General features: G+C 42.5%; 2 protein-coding genes across 8 annotated transcripts in view; both read left to right on the top strand.

Annotated features, from left to right (window-relative positions):
• Positions 1–10133, top strand: part of ATOSA (atos homolog A) — a 130780-nt gene extending 120647 nt beyond the window's left edge. For all 3 annotated transcript variants that reach the window (XM_062205949.1, XM_062205948.1, XM_062205947.1), the window contains exons 11-13: positions 3546–3614; positions 6103–6302; positions 9554–10133. In XM_062205949.1, coding sequence (XP_062061933.1) covers positions 3546–3614; positions 6103–6302; positions 9554–9707 — 423 coding nt within the window. In that variant the 3' untranslated portion in view covers positions 9708–10133. The remainder of the gene's footprint in view (positions 1–3545; positions 3615–6102; positions 6303–9553) is intronic.
• A 6120-nt stretch (positions 10134–16253) lies between these two features.
• Positions 16254–18163, top strand: part of MYO5A (myosin VA) — a 240985-nt gene continuing 239075 nt past the window's right edge. Inside the window, exons 1-2 of one of the 5 annotated variants that reach the window (XM_062205939.1) lie at positions 16254–16351; positions 16681–16735. In XM_062205939.1, coding sequence (XP_062061923.1) covers positions 16691–16735 — 45 coding nt within the window. In that variant the 5' untranslated portion in view covers positions 16254–16351; positions 16681–16690. The other 4 variants (XM_062205938.1, XM_062205944.1, XM_062205942.1 and 1 more) reach the window with 4 other exon arrangements.

Genomic DNA, 18163 nt, shown 5'->3' with positions numbered 1-18163 from the left:
TGGGAGACCAGGAGAAGCACCTGGCTCCTGCCATCGGATCGGCGCGGTGTGCTGGCCGCAGCGCGCCTACTGCGGCGGCCATTGGAGGGTGAACCAACGGCAAAAAGGAAGACCTTTCTCTCTATCTCTCTCTCTCACTATCCACTCTGCCTGTCAAAAAATAAAAAATAAAAAAAAAAAATTAAAAAAAAAAAGATAAACTTCTTTCAGGTTTCTATTTATTTTTTGCATATTCTGTATTCATAATTTGAGGAGTTTTAATATAAAAATGTGAGTAAAATTAGTTTATCTTATCCTTACTCTTCTATCCTAAAATGCAAGAAGAAAATACATTGCTACTTTTTGTGTTAAACACTGCAGCTATTTGTAGCTATAATTTTTAATATGCTGATCAATTAAAATAGTGAAATTATGAAAATAAGAAATATCAAATGCAATATTAATAAATTCTAAAAATTTCTTAATCCTTTTCTAAAATTTCTTTCAAATGCTATTACCTTGTTTAGAAATTGTTTTAAAGTGCTGACTTAAAAGTTTTCCAGAAATGCACATTTATTCTTTATAAGTTGTTTTAGTTACTACTATTGTGTTCTGAAATCAGTCAGAAAATTTTATGTATTAAAGGAAATAAGTGACCGGTGCCATGGCTCTCTTGGCTAATCCTCTAGCTGTGGCGCCGGTACCCCGGGTTCTAGTCCCATTTGGGGCGCCAGTTCTGTCCCGGTTGATCCTCTTCCAGTCCAACTCTCTGCTGTGGCCCGGGAAGGCAGTGGAGGATGGCCCAAGTGCTTGGGCCCTGCACCCGCATGGGAGACCAGGAGGAGGCACCTGGCTCCTGGCTTTGGATTGGCGCAACGCACTGGCTGCAACACACCAGCCATAGCAGCCATTTGGGGGGTGAACCAACAGAAAAGGAAAACCTTTCTCTCTGTCTCTCTCTCTTTACCTGTCTAACTCTGCCTGTCTAAAAAAAAAAGTATGGTGTTAGTAATAGTTTTATGTTTATGGATTGTGGTGGGTGAACAGTACTATGTTGCCTATAGGGATGTGATTATAAAAATAGCTGTTATTTAGGTAAATTTTACTTTTTTCTTTCATTCTGGGAACATGAAAGAAGTGAGCTATTATACATCAGTCAGACCACTTTTTCTCCTGGAATAAATGTCCACACTCTTGATATAAGAAAAATGGTAAACGTTACCTCATTAGACATGTAGAACAGGCTGTAAGAGAGAAATTGTTGAAGCTTCATTGCTACTTTGGTCAGGGATGCACTTTATTAAAAGTGTGCTCTTGTCGTGCTTAAATGACCATGTGATAAATCAGATTTGTCAAGACCATGTATGCCTTTTCAGTGTCCATTTCCATAAACATTTTGCATAATTAGTGTGTTAACTTAGTAGCCTGATGCCAAGTGTTTTTCACTGGGAATTGAGGTATCCATATGTCAAGAGTTGAGCCCTCCTTTTTATCTGTTAACCCTGGTCTGACTTTGAAACTCAAGAGAAATGTCACCTGATGGGACAGTCCTGTTTTCTATTTACTTTTATATAAAATTGGCATGTAAATGTGTAATGATGGCATCATGTCATGTAGAGCATGCAGTTGTTCTACTTAACTGTTTAGGAAAAAAAGTCTAGTTAAAGCAAACAAATCACTTTTTTTTTTTAAGACTTATTTATTTGAAAGTCAGAGTTACACAGAGAGAGGAGAGGCAGAGAGAGAAAGAGAGAGAGAGGTCCTCCATCTACTGGTTCACTCCCCAGATGGCTGCAACGGCCGGAGCTGCACTGATCTGAAGCCTGGAGCCAGGAGCTTCTTCCAGGTCTCCCGCGCAGGTGCAGGATCCCAAGTGGCCATCCTCCACTGCTTTCCCAGGCCACAGCAGAGAGCTGGATCGGAAGTGGAGCAGCCCGAACTTGAACCGGTGCCGATATGGGATGCTGGCACCCCAGGGCAGGGTGCCAACCTGCTGCCCACAGTGCCAGCCCCACGAATCACTGTTTTTTAAAGCTATTTGAAATTACTAGCTGTAGTCATATGGTCATCTGGATTATTAAGATGCTTTCACACATTCAGTTTGAACTTATCTGGTATTAATTTATACTTAATTTATATTATTTGGACTTCTGCAGTATTTAGAGCATCTGCCTCAAAAAAAAAAAAAAAACCACTTCATATACTAGAGCAGTCTCTTTCAAACTCTGATGTGCATATATCATCTGAGGAACCTTGTTAAAATATAGATTTGACTTGGTCGATCTAGGGAGAGACAAGACTTTCTGCATTTCTAATCAGTTCACAAGTGCTGCTGGTCTGAGCACCATTTTTTTAGTCTTAGACTAACTTGAGGATGCCAGTACCCTTTAGACAACTCTGTTGCCGTGACCCTAATTTAGCTTTAACATTAACTCAAACCTTAGCCCTCGAATCTATTGTGTTCTGATTTAAAATCAGTTTGGATTCTTAGATTCCTTAACTTACAGGTAAGTGGCCCAAAAAAGCAATAACTTAATAAGATTGTGATTAAGGTACAACCTGATATGTGATTATTTATGAAGAAATACTAATTCTTAGAAAGTTGGATTTTGTGGCCGGCGCTGCGGCTCACTGGGCTAATCCTCCGCCTGTGGCGCCAGTACCCCGGGTTCTAGTCCCGGTTGGGGCGCCAGTTCTGTCCCGGCTGCTCCTCTGCCAGTCCAGCTCTCTGCTGTGGCCCAGGAAGGCAGTGGAGGATGGTCCAAGTGCTTGGGCCCTGCACCCGCATGGGAGACTGGGAGGAAGCACCTGGCTCTTGGCTTTGGATCGGCACAGCGCTTAGTGGCTGTTTGGGGGGTGAACCAATGTAAGGAAGACCTTTTTCTCTGTCTCTCTCTCAAAAAAAGAAAAAAAAAAAGAAAAGAAAAAGAAAGAAATTTGGATTTTGTAGCCTTTGTATAGAGCAAACCAGTCTTAAAAGTTTCTGATTGAATCTTCATTTTCTGTGTCGTCTTAAATGTCTGTTCTATAAAGTAATTGCCAGGTAGGGATCCTAAATTCTCAAATTTCCTTTCTGCTTTGTTTCCTGTCTCTAGTCAGAAATTCAGATATATAATTTAATTCAGCTCCCTGACTGAAGAACTAACTGTTTTTGGCCACAACTTAAATCCTTCCACACTTGTGACTTTTTCTATATCCAAAGAGCAATGAATTGTTTGGCTTATTCATTCTCCCTTTCTTCCAAGCGACGTGGGAATAATCCTATAATGTCCTTTATTTTTCTTTTAACTAGGGAACTTCTTATACCTTACTAGAAATTTTAAGCAGTGTGGCCATTGATATTATGTATTGTTTATTGCAACTTCTCTGGGACGAACAGTGAATTGTTTTCTTAGAGGCAAAACCCATACTATTTCATACTCATAGAAGGTATCTTTGTTAACTTCAACTTTTTAGCCATAGAGATAGAATTATGAAATTTTAATAAATGTATGATTTATCCTTATTTTAGTCTTTATATACATTATGCATCAGTTTGTACTCAATTTCTCTTCTTTTATTTCAAGGGTGTGATTACTCTAGAGTCCCTTGGTAAAAGGGGTTATCGAGTACCTCCTTCAGGAACAATACAAGTGGTATGTGTTTTATAGTCTACAATTGCAATAATCATTCTCTCACATACATATAGAACTTAGCCCTTTCTCCTGCTACTGCTGCTGCACCAACTTTGGTAAGTAACAGTGGGGCTGCAGCTTGGTTTGGAGTTTCCCTACTCTGCCCCAGGAATGACCATTTGGGGACCTCCATAAAAGGAAAGCATTAATAAGCTGATCAAGGTGAATGTTATAGAAAAATTATATATTACTATTTGCATAACTTAAATGAGCTCTTTCCAGTTTAATTAGAGCCTAACATTACTGTTTCCTTCTATTTAATAAATTAAGGCAGATTGAGATTGATATATTTAAAAGGAAACCCTGAATATTTTATTGCTTTGGCAGGAATACTAGAAAAAAATATTATCCATTGTACAATATTTCCTAAATGTGATCTGATGAGATGATCATATAAAACACAAATGTAATCTGACAGATGTCAGGGCAGAGAAGGCATCATTCCTTTTGATCTAGGCATTAATCTCATTTTGGCTCAGGAGAATTCTTCTAGCCCATAGCAGTTATTCTTGTAACTTGATATCAAGGCTAGTTTTCAGTTGAATTCATATCCAAGTTTGACCCAGTATAATCCTGCAAGCCCACAAGTATATCGAAGTTTGCAGACTGAAAAGGAATCTTGCAAAGTGGAAAGGATCATAGCTGAGGCTTATTCTTTGCATTTAGTATAATTTCTAGTTCAACAAGCCTTTTTTTTATTGTAATTGTAATTGTTATTAATTTATTGGAAAGCAAAGGAAAGAGAGGCAGCCTGCGCACTCCCCAAAAGACCACAACAACTCACGCCTGAGTCAGGCCAAAGCCAGGAACTGGTTACTCAATCTAGGTCTCCCATGGGTACCAGCAACCCAATCATTTGAGCCGTCACCACACCATTCAGGGTCTGCACCAGCAGGAAGTTGGAGTCAAGATCCAGAGACAGGCATCAAACCCAACTACTCTGATATGAGACATGAGTACTGCAACTGGTGTCCCAGCTAGCACACCAAATATCAGACACCCAACACGTCTTTTTATGAACTTTAGCCTCAGTGTGTGTCACCATTGTTCTAATACTACAAATAATCTGTACATTTGTTTATTTCATATTTTACCAGACTGAAACATGATAGTGTACAATCAGTATACATATGTATATATTGTAATATATATATATATTTAATAAGAAAGAGTCACTGCACATTAATGTATTAGTTTTATGTTGAATGGTTTGCTTGAACTAAAATAATAATCTTCTGTTCACTTGCCTCTGGCTGTCTGGCTCATGAGAAAGCATAGGTCATTGGAAAGCTAACTGTCAGTTGTCATCATAATGAGACATAAACCCAGAGGTAGCACATTGAGCTTTTGTTTGGAGACTGCAATGTTAAAAGTTAATTTAAGTATGTCTTTCATTCTTTATATAGTTTAATAATTTATGAACATGGTTTGAACTCCTGGCATGCTTGTTGTTGTGGTTTTTGAATGTATTAGCCTTAATCTTAAGACTCACTAGATTGCAAAAATTGGATCATAATATTGATATATTTCTTATTTCGATTCAGTGAGTGATGTCCAGTGCCACGGATGAGCTTCTGAAAGCATGGGCACCAAGTTACCTATTGATGTGTTGGTAATTTGGTTAAAGTTAGATCAGCAGCTTGGGGTTTTATTTAAAAATTAGTGCTTTTTAAAATAATGTTCCTTCATTTAGTCATAGCCAAGTTTTATTTGAATTCAATTCAGTGTTCATTAAGGATACATACTTTGCTCTATGATGATATGTTTAAAAATGAAATCCTCATATTACTGCAGATTTTGAAATGATTATCAAGTGTGAGGACATGAGTACTTTGGCTCTAATAACAGTGAGCTTAATTTTCTAAACTTGGAAAAATTTCCAAATATGAAAAAAATCTCTTCTTTGAACACCTACTTTTAATTTTACAATAAACATATGTACCTAAAGCACCAAGAATTCTGGTTTATTGAACTTATTTTTTATTTAGAAAGTTCTGGTTACTCACAATTAAAATGTGAGGGAAAATGAAAACTCTATCTTGAGAATTTTGCAGCTGATACTCTTTAGCAAAGCTGATACAATAACAATCTCAAATAATTGAACTGAAATAGCTTAACTCAGGAAAGGTGTATTTTGCTTAAGCTTGCAGAATTATTTCTTCAAAATCTGAATAAGGAATAAAAGTTACATGTTGTTTTTAATATGAAATTGCTGACCAAAAATTTTGATTTGTTACAGGATTTTTTATTGTGATATAAAAACTTATATTGAATGTTTTTAAAAATAATATTTTTCAAAATTTTGAAGTTTTGCTTATCTATGATACTAAATTATATACAGTGAGATTCCCTTGTTATTAAAAAGCCTACTTAATTATTGGTATAGTAAATTCTCATTCATGCCAACAAATCACTGTTTTTAAAGTATAATTCTCTATTGTTTCTTCAGACCTTATTTAATCCTAATAAGACTGTGGTGAAGATGTTTGTTGTGATATATGACTTGAGAGATATGCCAGCCAATCATCAGACATTCCTAAGACAAAGAACTTTTTCTGTTCCTGTTAAACAAGAAATGAAGAGAAATATTAATAAAGAGAACATCCGACATACCGAAGAACGGTTATTACGCTACCTCATACATCTGAGGTAATATTTCAAATAGATATGAAAATATGTTATTTTAGGACAACTCTATATAAATTTGTTTAAAAAAAGAAATGTGACTCTCACTTAACGAGTGCCTGTTGGGCTTTGCCAAGCCTAGATGCTCCGGATGATGGCCAGAATGTAGAAAGCACATGGCATTCTTTCTTGTACTCATTATAACTTCTTGAGTTAGGGGAGTTTTCAGTTATAAGTATTTAAGATGTTTTGTTAAAACAAATGTTAATATATTTAGGGCAGTCACATTTTCTAAACCCATGATATCAAGTGGAAATGTAATATGAGCCACATATTTAGTTCTTTATTTTCTAATAGCCACATTGAAAATGCAGTAAGAAATAGGCATGATTAATATATATAATATAGCTCAATATACCCAAATATTATCAGTTGAATATATAAAAAACATAAAAATTATTAGTGAGGTGGTTTCATTCTTTTGTTTTGCTAAATCTTTTAAATCTATTATGTATTTTAAGTTGTTTAAATCACAATTCAATTTGCTGTGACCACATTTCAAGAACTCAGTAGCCACATGCGGCTAATGGCTGCTGTACTGGATAGAAAAGTTCTTTTTTTGAAAGTCAGAGTTACACAGAGAGAGGAGAGGCAGAGAGAGTGTCTTCCATCTGATGGTTCACTATTCAATTGGCCGCAATGGCTGGAGCTGAGCTGATCCGAAGCCAGGAGCCAGGCGCTTCTTCCGGTCTCCCATGTGGGTGCAGGGGCCCAAGGATTTGGGCCATCTCCCACTGCTTTCCAAGGCCATAGCAGAGAGCTGGATGGGAAATGGAGCAGCCAGGTCTTGAATCGGTGCCCATATGGGATGCTGGTGCTTCAGGCCAAGGTGTTAACCTGCTACACTATAGCGCCGGCCCCGATGAGTTCACTTATTCAACAAATACTTATATGCTAGAAATGCTTCCAAACACTAGGGAAGCAGTAATAACAAAATCTCCTTTGTCATAGATCTTACATTCTAGTGGTTCCTTCAGAAATATCTTTTCTTCTTTTACTACCCAGCTCATAGCTCTAGGTTATGAGAAGGCATTTGTTTGCCCTTGAAGTCCAAGTTGCTAGCTTCCTCAGGTAAGGTTTTCAGCCCTGAAATCCTAATGTATAACTCTCAGGATCAGTGAGCCAATTGATTGTTTAAGAGAGAGCCCAGGCGCTGGTTCAAGTCCTGGCTGCTCTGCTTCTGACCCAGCTCTCTGCTGTGGCCCAGAAAAGCAGTGGAAGATGGGCACAGTCCTTGGGCCCCTGCACCTGTGTGGAAGACCTGGAAGAAGCTACTAGCTCCTGGCTTCAGACTGTTGGGGTCATCTGGGGAGTGAACCAGCAGATGAAAGACTCCTTTCTCTTTTCCCCCCTTCCCCCCACCTACCACCTCTGCCTCTCTGTAACTCTGCCTTTCAAATAAATAAATAAATCTTTAAAAATATACATATAGGGCCGGTGCCGTGGCTCACTTGGTTAATCCTCCGCCTGCAGCACTGGCATCCCATATGGGCACCGGGTTCTAGTCCCAGTTGCTCCTCTTCCATTCCAGCTCTCTGCTGTGGCCTGGGAAGGCAGTGGATGATGGCCCAAGTGCTTGGGCCCCTGCACCTGCATGGGAGACCAGAAAGAAGCAGCTGGCTCCTGGCTTCAGATCGGCATAGCTCCAGCCGTAGCAGCCATTTGGGGGGTGAACCAACGGAAGGAAGACCTTTCTCTCTGTCTCTCTCTCTCACTGTCTAACTCTGTCAAATAAAAAAATAAAATAAATGGCCGACGCCGTGGCTTAACAGGCTAATCCTCCGCCTTGCGGCGCCAGCACACCGGGTTCTAGTCCCGGTTGGGGCGCCGGATTCTATCCCGGTTGCCCCTCTTCCAGGCCAGCTCTCTGCTATGGCCCAGGAAGGCAGTGGAGGATGGCCCAAGTCCTTGGGCCCTGCACCCGCATGGGAGACCGGGAGAAGTGCCTGGCTCCTGGCTTCGGATCAGCGCGATGCACCGGCCGCAGCGGCCATTGGAGGGTGAACCAACGGCAAAAAGGAAGACCTTTCTCTCTGTCTCTCCCTCACTATCCACTCTGCCTGTCAAAATAAATAAATAAATAAAATAAAATAAAAATACATGTATATACACAATTGGCCACCAGATCTTTCAGTTGGTTTAGGAATAAAATCTACAAACTTGGAGTTTTTTCTTCTACGTTGAGGGAAAAACAAGAGAAATTAATGTTACAAGGTAAACTGGTTTATCTGCAGATAAATGTGTGCAAGTAAAGACTCCATCCTGCCGGCGCCGCGGCTCAATAGGCTAATCCTCCGCCTAGCGGCGCCGGCACACCGGGTTCTAGTCCCGGTCGGGGCACCGATCCTATCCCGGTTGCCCCTCTTCCAGGCCAGCTCTCTGCTGTGGCCAGGGAGTGCAGTGGAGGATGGCCCAAGTGCTTGGGCCCTGCACCCCAAGGGAGACCAGGATAAACACCTGGCTCCTGCCATCGGATCAGCGCAGTGCGCCGGCCGCAGCGCGCTACCGCGGCGGCCATTGGAGGGTGAACCAACGGCAAAAGGAAGACCTTTCTCTCTGTCTCTCTCTCTCTCACTGTCCACTCTGCCTGTCAAAAAAAAAAAAAAAAAAAAGTAAAAAAAAAAAAAAAGACTCCATCCTGCAGATAGTGGCAGGGGATAAAAAGAGTTTCATGTACAGTTGTGGTAGCCATTTTCATTTCATTGCTGACTTTTCTCTTGACTTTGGATAATGGTTTGGTTTTATTTTGATAGCTGCTGCTACTACTGATAGTGATTCTTTCTCATCCTGTTATAATCAAGACTTGATTATGTTGTATGATGAATTTTTTTTTTAACGTGTGGAATCCATTTTAACTACTCCAGATGATCAGGGGCTAAACTGTGCAAAATGGGTCAGTCCCTGTTGGAATTGCAGAGCCCAAACGTAGTGTGATTGGCTCATGGAACTGCAGATAAGGAAAGATTCATGTGCTATGAAGTCAGGCATTAGAAGGAAGATTGTACCTGAGACCCAGGCTTACTGGAAGGTGCATTTCAGGCAGTGTAAGAGAATATGAAGTATTTAGCAAGTTGCCAGGGAGAGTCAACTGAGTTAGAAGTTAGTGTTCACCTAATACTATGTAAGATTAATTCTTCCTGTTTTCAAATTTTGAATTACTTAGATTTGTTTATTTTAAGGACTAATTTCCCCAAATGATTCTTCTTTTTGTTTAGGTTCCAGAGTTCTAAATCTGGAAAGATCTACCTCCACAGAGATGTACGGCTCCTGTTCTCTAGAAAGTCAATGGAGGTTGATAGCGGTGCTGCGTATGAACTCAAATCTTACACTGAATCACCAACAAACCCTCAGTTTTCACCAAGATGTTGATAAGGAGTGATGGTTCAAAGTGTTGGCTCAGTACCTAAGTTTGAAAGTAAAAATTAGCATAGAATGGAGTGTACCAAATTAACAGTCAGGAGAGTGGATCCTCTCCTGTTTTCCTGGACCAGTTTTTAGCAGAAGATTCCTGAAATGAGATCTACATATTCCAAGTAGACTGGAAACACTCATGTCCTAATCCTTTTTGTACTGTTGAAACCACTTCATTGGACATGTTGCGATAGCAAACCCCCCTGTTAGATTAGTGTTTACACATTTTCTTTCTCAGTTATTTAATATTTAATGTTTTCCTTAATACTCAAGTGATGTTTGTCTCTAGTGTTCTAATGTAGCACAAATTCTATGTAAAATCATACTATGTATTTTTGACATTAATGTTGAAATATGAAATATATGCACAAGTCTTTAATTTTGTGTGATGTGTTTTAAGTGCTATTCATTTTAAGTTATTGAAAATGAGAATGAAATGTTGAGCTTCTTTAAGATTAATGCACTATGCAAGCATGTGTACTTTTTATATCTCTCAAGTTTAGTTTTTATAACACCATACAGGTTGCTATCTCACGTGCTGAATTGGCAGTGAAGTGTGGATTAAGCTGCTTCACATTCCTCTTGTAAGTCAGATCCTCATGCCCACTCATATGCCTCAAGGATTCCTCATCCCCAAAGCAGTTCTATTTTTCCTCAGTCACTCTTATAGAGGCTTTACATTTAACTGCTGTCCCTTGCTAGATAATTTTCTCAAATTGTTAAAAGAATATGTACTTTGAAAACAAATTAGTATTTATATTGTAAATATATGCAAAAACCTGAGAAATGTGTATCTGACTTTTATTTTCAGATGAGTCATGTATATTGGGTGAATTAGCCACCAGGAAGTTTTCCATTACAGCTCTAAAGCTGCCAAGATGAGAGGGAAGATAAGATGTCTTGGGTCTTGTCCTAGTTATCACTTCCTTGTTAAAGATCATTTGCCAACTTGGAACACCACCAAGCAGAGGCACTAGCCTGGGTACATCAAAGTCTTCCTTCCAGCATCATTAAAACAGAGTGGTTTTAGTTTTATATCTTCGCACCAGGACAAAGAACAATAGCACATAAGATAACAAGGCAAAAATATTGAGAATGCTGGTAGAAATCTATGACTATAAGTTATAAAATGCATACCACACAACTAGGCCAAACCCAGCAGACCTGAGTGTCTAGAACCAGGTAAGCAGCCAGAATTGGGGTAGGGGAAGATCTTTACTTTAGGATCCAACTAATGGATAGACTACATCTAGTTAGGCGATTGTGTGGCTGCAGGCTGTGAAGTGGCAAACAGAAGCCTCTATTTAAAAAACCCCAGTGAAAAGGTTATTTGTATTCCTAAGAAGGAATTGTTTTCTGTGGTGTAAATTTATAAAGATTTACTGTTAATCTTAAGCCTTCATGGGACAAACCTAAGAGGACTCAGAGGCTTGGATTATATATAGACTTAGCTCTATTGGTATCCAATGAAAGTGCCAGGGATCCTCTAACCTTTCTAGCACTACTGATTGAGAAAATGGAGTGAGCGTCTCTAGTATGCCTACTCATCTTAAATTCTGTAATCTAACTGTTATTTCAGTACATCATTTCTTAAAAATTTGATCATTTTAAATTGATCATTTTAAAGTGGAATACACCAACTAGTGTTTTATGTCAGCTTCTTGTTACTTTACCTTAAATACTGAGAAGAGTAGTTAGAAAAGAAAAAGGTTAATTCAGCCTACAATTTCAGAGGGTCACAGTCCAAGGTCTGGTAGCCCCATTATTCTTGTATCTGATGAGAGTGGTTAATGGTAGAATGTGTTCAGAGAGAAGATCATATCGCAAGCCAGGAAGCAGAGAGGGGGAGAGAGGAAGCATGTTCAGCTTATATAACCAACACTTTTGTGAGAATTATCTTCTGAGGGTATGCTCTACTGCCAAGGCCTTCCACTAGCTCTAACTAATAGACTACTGGATCTCCTAAGCCTACCTCCTGGAGGCCATAGATAGATCCCACTAGGCCTGCCTCCTAGAGGTCATAAATAAATCAAATCTCCACCCTTAATTCATCAGCTGTTATCAATAATCCATTCACTGTTAATGTAAGAGTTTGGAGTGTAAATATAGCATAACATTGAGGAGCCAAATCCTTTTCAAACCATAGCATAGTTAAAACATCAAAAGTGTTTTTAAATTTCAAAACTGCTATTGATTCCTTGACTTCTATGGTAAAGTCTACAAAACTAAAATAGTGGTAGTGTAATTTGTGCAGGTGATTTTTTGCATTTATACCACACTGCATTCGTTCCAGAATTCATTCTAGTACGTGGTCTCCTAACCTTTCTGAGCATTAAAAAAATTTTTTTTTGAAGAATTTGATTGAAGCACCTGGTGCATCTTTGTGCTTTTCCTGGCAAGTGTGCTCAGTGGAAGCATGCTGATGGTCTTTCAAGTTTGTAGGACCTTTTTTGGCCTCTGTTTTTCCCATGTAGGTATAGTCACCCTGTGCCTTTCTGCTCTTATCACACATATCTTCTATGTTTGTCCCTAGATGACACTATAAGGACTTTGTCACTATATTATAATCACAGTTAAGTGTTGACATTCAGATACTGGCAAACATAATGCACCTGGGAAGGCAGGAGAAGCTGCCCCAAGTCTTTGGGCCCCTGCCACCCATGTAGAAGACCAGGATAGTGTTTGTGGCTCCCAGCTTTGACCAGGTCCAGACCTGGCTGTTGTGACTAGTTGGGGAGTAAACCAGCGGACAGAAGATGTCTGTTTCTCCTCTGTTGCTCTGGCTTTCAAATAAATCTGTTAAAAAGATACTAGCGGAAAACCAACATTTCTGCCTTTGGGAGGCAGATAGGAGAGATCTCACTGCAAGCAGACCCACTTGGCAGTTTCACAGATGTGCAAATTGAGTCATAGCTAATAACTCCCTTTAAAAAGGAACTGTCACAGGTAGTCTACAGAAAGCCTGTGGAGATTTTCTTATCAGAAGTTAATGCTAACATTTTTTAGGAGAATGAAGAAAATATTAACATAGTAAATGAGAACTAGCTGGAAGGTACTCAGCAGGGTACTCCCCTCTCCTGCCATTTTTCACCCACCAGAAATGAGGATAAAAGAAGGGGCATATTTCTCCTTCAAAGACTTCATCTTTGGGGTCACCATTCTTCCCTAATTTTGTGAAGAAAGTGCTAATTTTTAAAAAGTATATAATATTGCTGTTACATAAATATTTAACAGTAAATGTGAAAGACCCCTCCTCAAGTCTGCCATTCCAGCTCCCACTTTACAGGGGTTGTCCCCTAAAAATCGGTATATGACACAGTGTGGTCTAGACCTGGGAGCACAGAAACAGTCAAGATGGAAGTAAGACCCCCTATGTGCCAATGGAGTCAGCCCTTTCCACTCCATCACAGATTATCTGTGAGAAATGTGGCTAAACTGTGGACTCTTTGGGGAAGAAGAGACAATACAAACACCTGCTGTGTACAAGGCATTGTAGGCAGCTTGTTTTTTAATCCATCCTTCAGAAAGCGTATGAATATACTGCAGTTAACCAAGACTTGAACCTTGGCCAAGGTCACACTGACAGTAGAAGAGCTAAGATTCAAATTAGTTTAAAGCTTACATTTTTTTATTCTACTGACATTTTGCCTCCTTTTTTCCCCATTTTTTCCACCAGAAATATACTTTTCATCAATACTCTAGGCCGGCGCCGCGGCTCACTAGGCTAATCCTCCGCCTTGCGGCGCCGGCACACCGGGTTCTAGTCCCGGTTGGGGCACCGATCCTGTCCCAGTTGCCCCTCTTCCAGGCCAGCTCTCTGCTGTGGCCAGGGAGTGCAGTGGAGGAATGCCCAAGTCCTTGGGCCCTGCACCCCATGGGAGACCAGGATAAGTACCTGGCTCCTGCCATTGGATCAGCGCGGTGCGGCGGCCATTGGAGGGTGAACTAACGGCAAAAGGAAGACCTTTCTCTCTGTCTCTCTCTCACTGTCCACTCTGCCTGTCAAAAATTAAAAAAAAAAAAATTCATCAATACTCTTAGAAACAAAGTTAATAATTTGTTGTATGATAAGTGGGAAATACAATAACGCAATGCCTGTTGATCATTGGAAGTATTGTAGGGGGAGGGAGGAATGACTTAGAATTTCAGAAAGAAATGAAACAAACTTTCAGCCGGCGCCATGGCTCAATAGGCTAATCCTCCACCTTGCGGTGCCAGCACACCGGTTCTAGTCCAGGTCGGGGCACCGGAATCTGTCCCGGTTGCCCCTCTTCCAGGCCAGCTCTCTGCTGTGGCCGGGGAGTGCAGTGGAGGATGGCCCAAGTGCTTGGGCCCTGCACTCGCATGGGAGACCAGGAGAAGCACCTGGCTCCTGGCTTCAGATCAGCGCGGTGCGCCGGCCGCAGCAGCCATTGGAGGGTGAACCAACGGCAAAGGAAGACCTTTCTCTCTCTCTCTCTCTCTCACTGTCCACTCTGCCTGTAAAAAAAAAAAAAAAAAAAAAAGAAAGAAACAAACTTTAGGAAGGAATGTCCTAAATGAGGGGTGGGGAACATCAGACCTGTGGCCAATATAAGACCCAGGAAATCATTTGGTCTGGCCATGGTCCCGCAGGCAGGACTTGAAGTAAAATGAAGTCTATAATTTTGAATGGCCCACAAATGATATTATAAGTATCCAAATGGCCTTTTGCAGAAAAAAATTCTTCATCCCTGTCCTAAAACAACTCAGAGGCTACTCAAGTTAGTATACTGTCAAGAGGAATGCTGGGACTGGCGCTGTCACATAGCGGGTAAAGCTGCCACCTGCAGTGCTGACTTCCCATAGAGGTTCAAGTCCCGGCTGCTCCACTTCCGATCCTGCTCTCTGCTATGGCCTGGGAAAGCAGTAGAAGATGGCCCAAGTCCTTGGGCCCCTGCACCCACATGGGAGACCCAGAAGAAGCTCCTGGCTCCAGGAGCACATCTCTGGCCATTGCAGCTAACTGGGGAGTGAACCAGTGGATGGAAGACCTCTCTCTCTCTTACTCTCTGCCTCTCTTTCTCTCTTTCTCTCTCTGGGTAACTCTGACTTTCAAATAAATAAGTAAATCTTTAAAAAAAAAAAAACTATTAAGGTGCATTATTTATGATGATGCAGATGGTATTGCTAAAGGGGGGATGGCTTCCTAGACAGATCTCCACAATTGGGCATTGCCATGGGTAAATTCTCTATTTGACCAAACTCTGTCTCCCAGAAATTCAAACTTGTCCTCATGTGAATGTCACTTTTTCAGAAGCAAGTTTTTCCTTTTTTCCTTAAATTGATTTTTATGTATTTGAAAGGCACAGAGACAGACACACAGAGAAAGAGAAAGAGATCTTCACTTCCCAAATGGCAGCAACAGCCAGGGCTGGGCCAGGCTGAAGCCAGAAGCCAGAACTCCCATATGGGTGGCAAGGGCTCAAGTACTTGGGCCATCCATCTTCTCAGATGCACTAGCAGGAAGCTGTTTTGGAAGCCAGGACTTAAACCACCACTCTGAGATGCCAACAGCAAGCACGGCTTAACCCATTATGATACAACACCAGCAGGAGCAAATTTTTCTTTATCCAAGTTCACAAATATAGTATATGCACCTGAATGCCAATTTATTAGTAGCCTAGTGAGCCGCATATTATCCTTTTAAATCTGTATGTGTGATATACATGAAATTTGTTCATCTTAAATAAATTTAAGAACAAAAGTCATAGGATTTGGCAATTTAAAATCATTGGAGAAACTGGATGCTAGCAGTTTCAGTAAAGTTATGGGAGGGGCATGGCTGGCGCCGAGGCTCACTTGGTTAAGCCTGCAGCGCCCGCATCCCATTTGGGCGTCCGGTTCTAGTCCCGGCTACTCCTCTTCCAGTCCAGCTCTCTGCTGTGGCCCGGGAAGACAGTGGAGGATGGTTCCAAGTGCTTGGGCCCTGCACTCGCATGGGAGACCAGGAGAAGCATCTGGCTCCTGGCTTGGGATCGGCGTAGCTCCGGCCGTGGTGGCCATTTGGGGGGGTGAACCAACGGAAGGAAGACCTTTCTCTCTGTCTCTCACTAACTCTATTTGTAAAAAAAAAAAAAAAAAAAAAGGTTATGGGAGGGGCAGACAAAAGAATGGAAGTTGAATTCCTTTGTGAGGTATTTATTGAATATAGGAAATGCCGAGGCCTCACAGTGTAATTTAAGTAAAGAGAGGAGCTCCCTGCCTGGGTAGGGTTTATCTGAGCTGGAAAGGTGACATTTAACGTAGTCACAGTTATTGTCACGTTGTGGAAGAACCCGAGATGCAACAGCCTTCAAGAGCTGAGGCTTGGAAAGCAGTTTGTCCGGAGGCAGTGTCCTAGGGTTGGGCATGTGCAGGATGCACGAGGTTAACTACGCAAAGGAGAACTGGGCGAGATTTGTGGAGGGAGGCAGCCCGAGAACCCTGCGTGGCTGCCGGGCGCGGGGGCGAGCAGGCGAAGAGGACGAAGCGAGCCTGAGGAAGTGGAACTAGAACAGGTCCCGGAAGAGCGCGAGGAGAGGCGGCGCCACTTGGAAACTACCATTCCCAGGGAGCACTCGGCACCGCGGGACGGATGTGAGGTAAGGCGCGAGCCGCGACCTTTGAAGGGAAAAAGGAAGTGCTCAGGCGTCTGAAAGCCGGACCAGCGGGGTTAGGCAGGTAGGGGCGCGGCGCGGCGCGGCGCGCGAGCGACGGGCGGGCGGGCGGGCGGGCATCGGTGGGCCGCAGCCGCCGCCGGCCGGGCGCCGCGAGGCTCGGTGTCGTCATAAGGCGGCGGCCATTTTCGCGGGCGGAGGCGGCCCCGGCGGGCGCCGGGAGAGCGGGGGCGGGCGTCGGGCGGGCCTAAGGCGGCGGCCGGGCGGCCTCGGCCACCCGGTCATCGCGTCTTTTCCCGGCGTCTCGTCTGCAGAGAGAGCAGCATGTCCGCGGAAGTCCCCGAGACAGCCTCCGCGGAGGAGCAGAAGGTGAGTGCGCGCGCGGGGAGCGGGCCGGGCCTGGCGGGCGGCGTGCGGTCCCGCGGCGCCGGGAGCCGGGGCCGGAGGGTGGGGCTCCCCGGGAGTCGGCCTTCCGCAGTCGCTGGGAAGGCGCCGGAGCGTGCTCGCTTCACACGCGCTCCCCTTCTCCCCGAAGGGCTGGGTGCGTCGCGTGTGTCCCGGAGCCCAAGTTCTGCGAGCTTCCGTTTCCCTGGCAAGTTTTATCCCCACCCCCGCATCCCCCCACGAGCGCTCCCCGCTTCTGGTGAAGCGCGCGGGTAACCCTAAAGGCTGCCTCGCTTGGGGGGCCGTGGTGGAGACCTGGTTTGGAATTGCTTCCAGAGCAGCCGTCCGTACTTCCTACCCTGGTTGTGAGGCCTACCCGGGGCGAGGGAGTTGGCTCGAGACTCTGAGCGGCGGGATTCGCAGGGCTGATTGACGACGAAAAGTCGAGAAGTAGGAATTTCCAAACGAGTACTGCCTTCGTGGGTCGGCTTTTTTTCGGAAACCTAGGCGTGTTTTGTGAACTCAATTTCTGATGTAGGGGTGGGGTGTATGCCGGAAAAGATCAATATGGTTCAAATTAGGAACACAACTCCCTTGTATCTGGGGAGGCTCGTGCTTGCCCCTTGCACCATGATTATTTTTGCTGCTGTCCTGGACTTACGGCTGGTGGGGAATCGAGGGAGGTCCCTGATTTTGTTCCCTAAATCGTTTATGGAGAGTTAGCAACAGTTTTTCTTAAAAATGGCCCCGCCTTACCATAAAGCGGATTTGAAAAGGTTTCTGCCCAATGTTGGAACCACGTTCCCAGTCAGATTGGAAATTGGGTGTCTGTTCCATTGCATATGGTGTTAACCATACTAACTTTGCCCAAGTCGGATGGTGTAAAACTGCTGAAGAAAAGGAAACAGTAATATAAATAGTAGACCAAGAACTACGTTAGTTGGGGCATTTTACAGGGAAGATTATTGAATGCTTTTCTCATTTTACACACAAAAAAAGTCTGGTCTAAGGTAACAATCTTAACTAATGTTAAATCACATTTTATTGTAAAAATGCTTGTTTTAGTGTTCCTTATTTCTTAATGAAATAATGAAAGCCTTGACTGTAGTGTCTTACAAATTGGAATCACACTCAGCGTGAACACCTGGTGCACAGTAGCATGCTTTATAATCTTTGTAAGATTTGTTAGTATGTTGCCAAAATGTGAAGTGTTGATTTCTAGAGTGTAAATGCTTTTACTAGAACAGCCTAATTGAGGATATCCTGAGTGATTTCCTTTTAATGAGTGTCTATATTAAAAATTTATTTCAGATCTTCTGGCTTCAGCTGCTGTCATTAATACCTAACCAAAATGTGTTAGGAATATAATGTCCCTTCTTAAATTCAGGATTGGCTGGAGATGTTAAGTGCCTG

Source organism: Lepus europaeus, chromosome 11 (genome assembly GCF_033115175.1).
Source record: "Lepus europaeus isolate LE1 chromosome 11, mLepTim1.pri, whole genome shotgun sequence".
Taxonomy (NCBI): domain Eukaryota; kingdom Metazoa; phylum Chordata; class Mammalia; order Lagomorpha; family Leporidae; genus Lepus; species Lepus europaeus.
The sequence above is the reverse complement of the archived record's forward strand: the minus strand, read 5'-3'. Positions and strand labels throughout refer to the sequence as shown.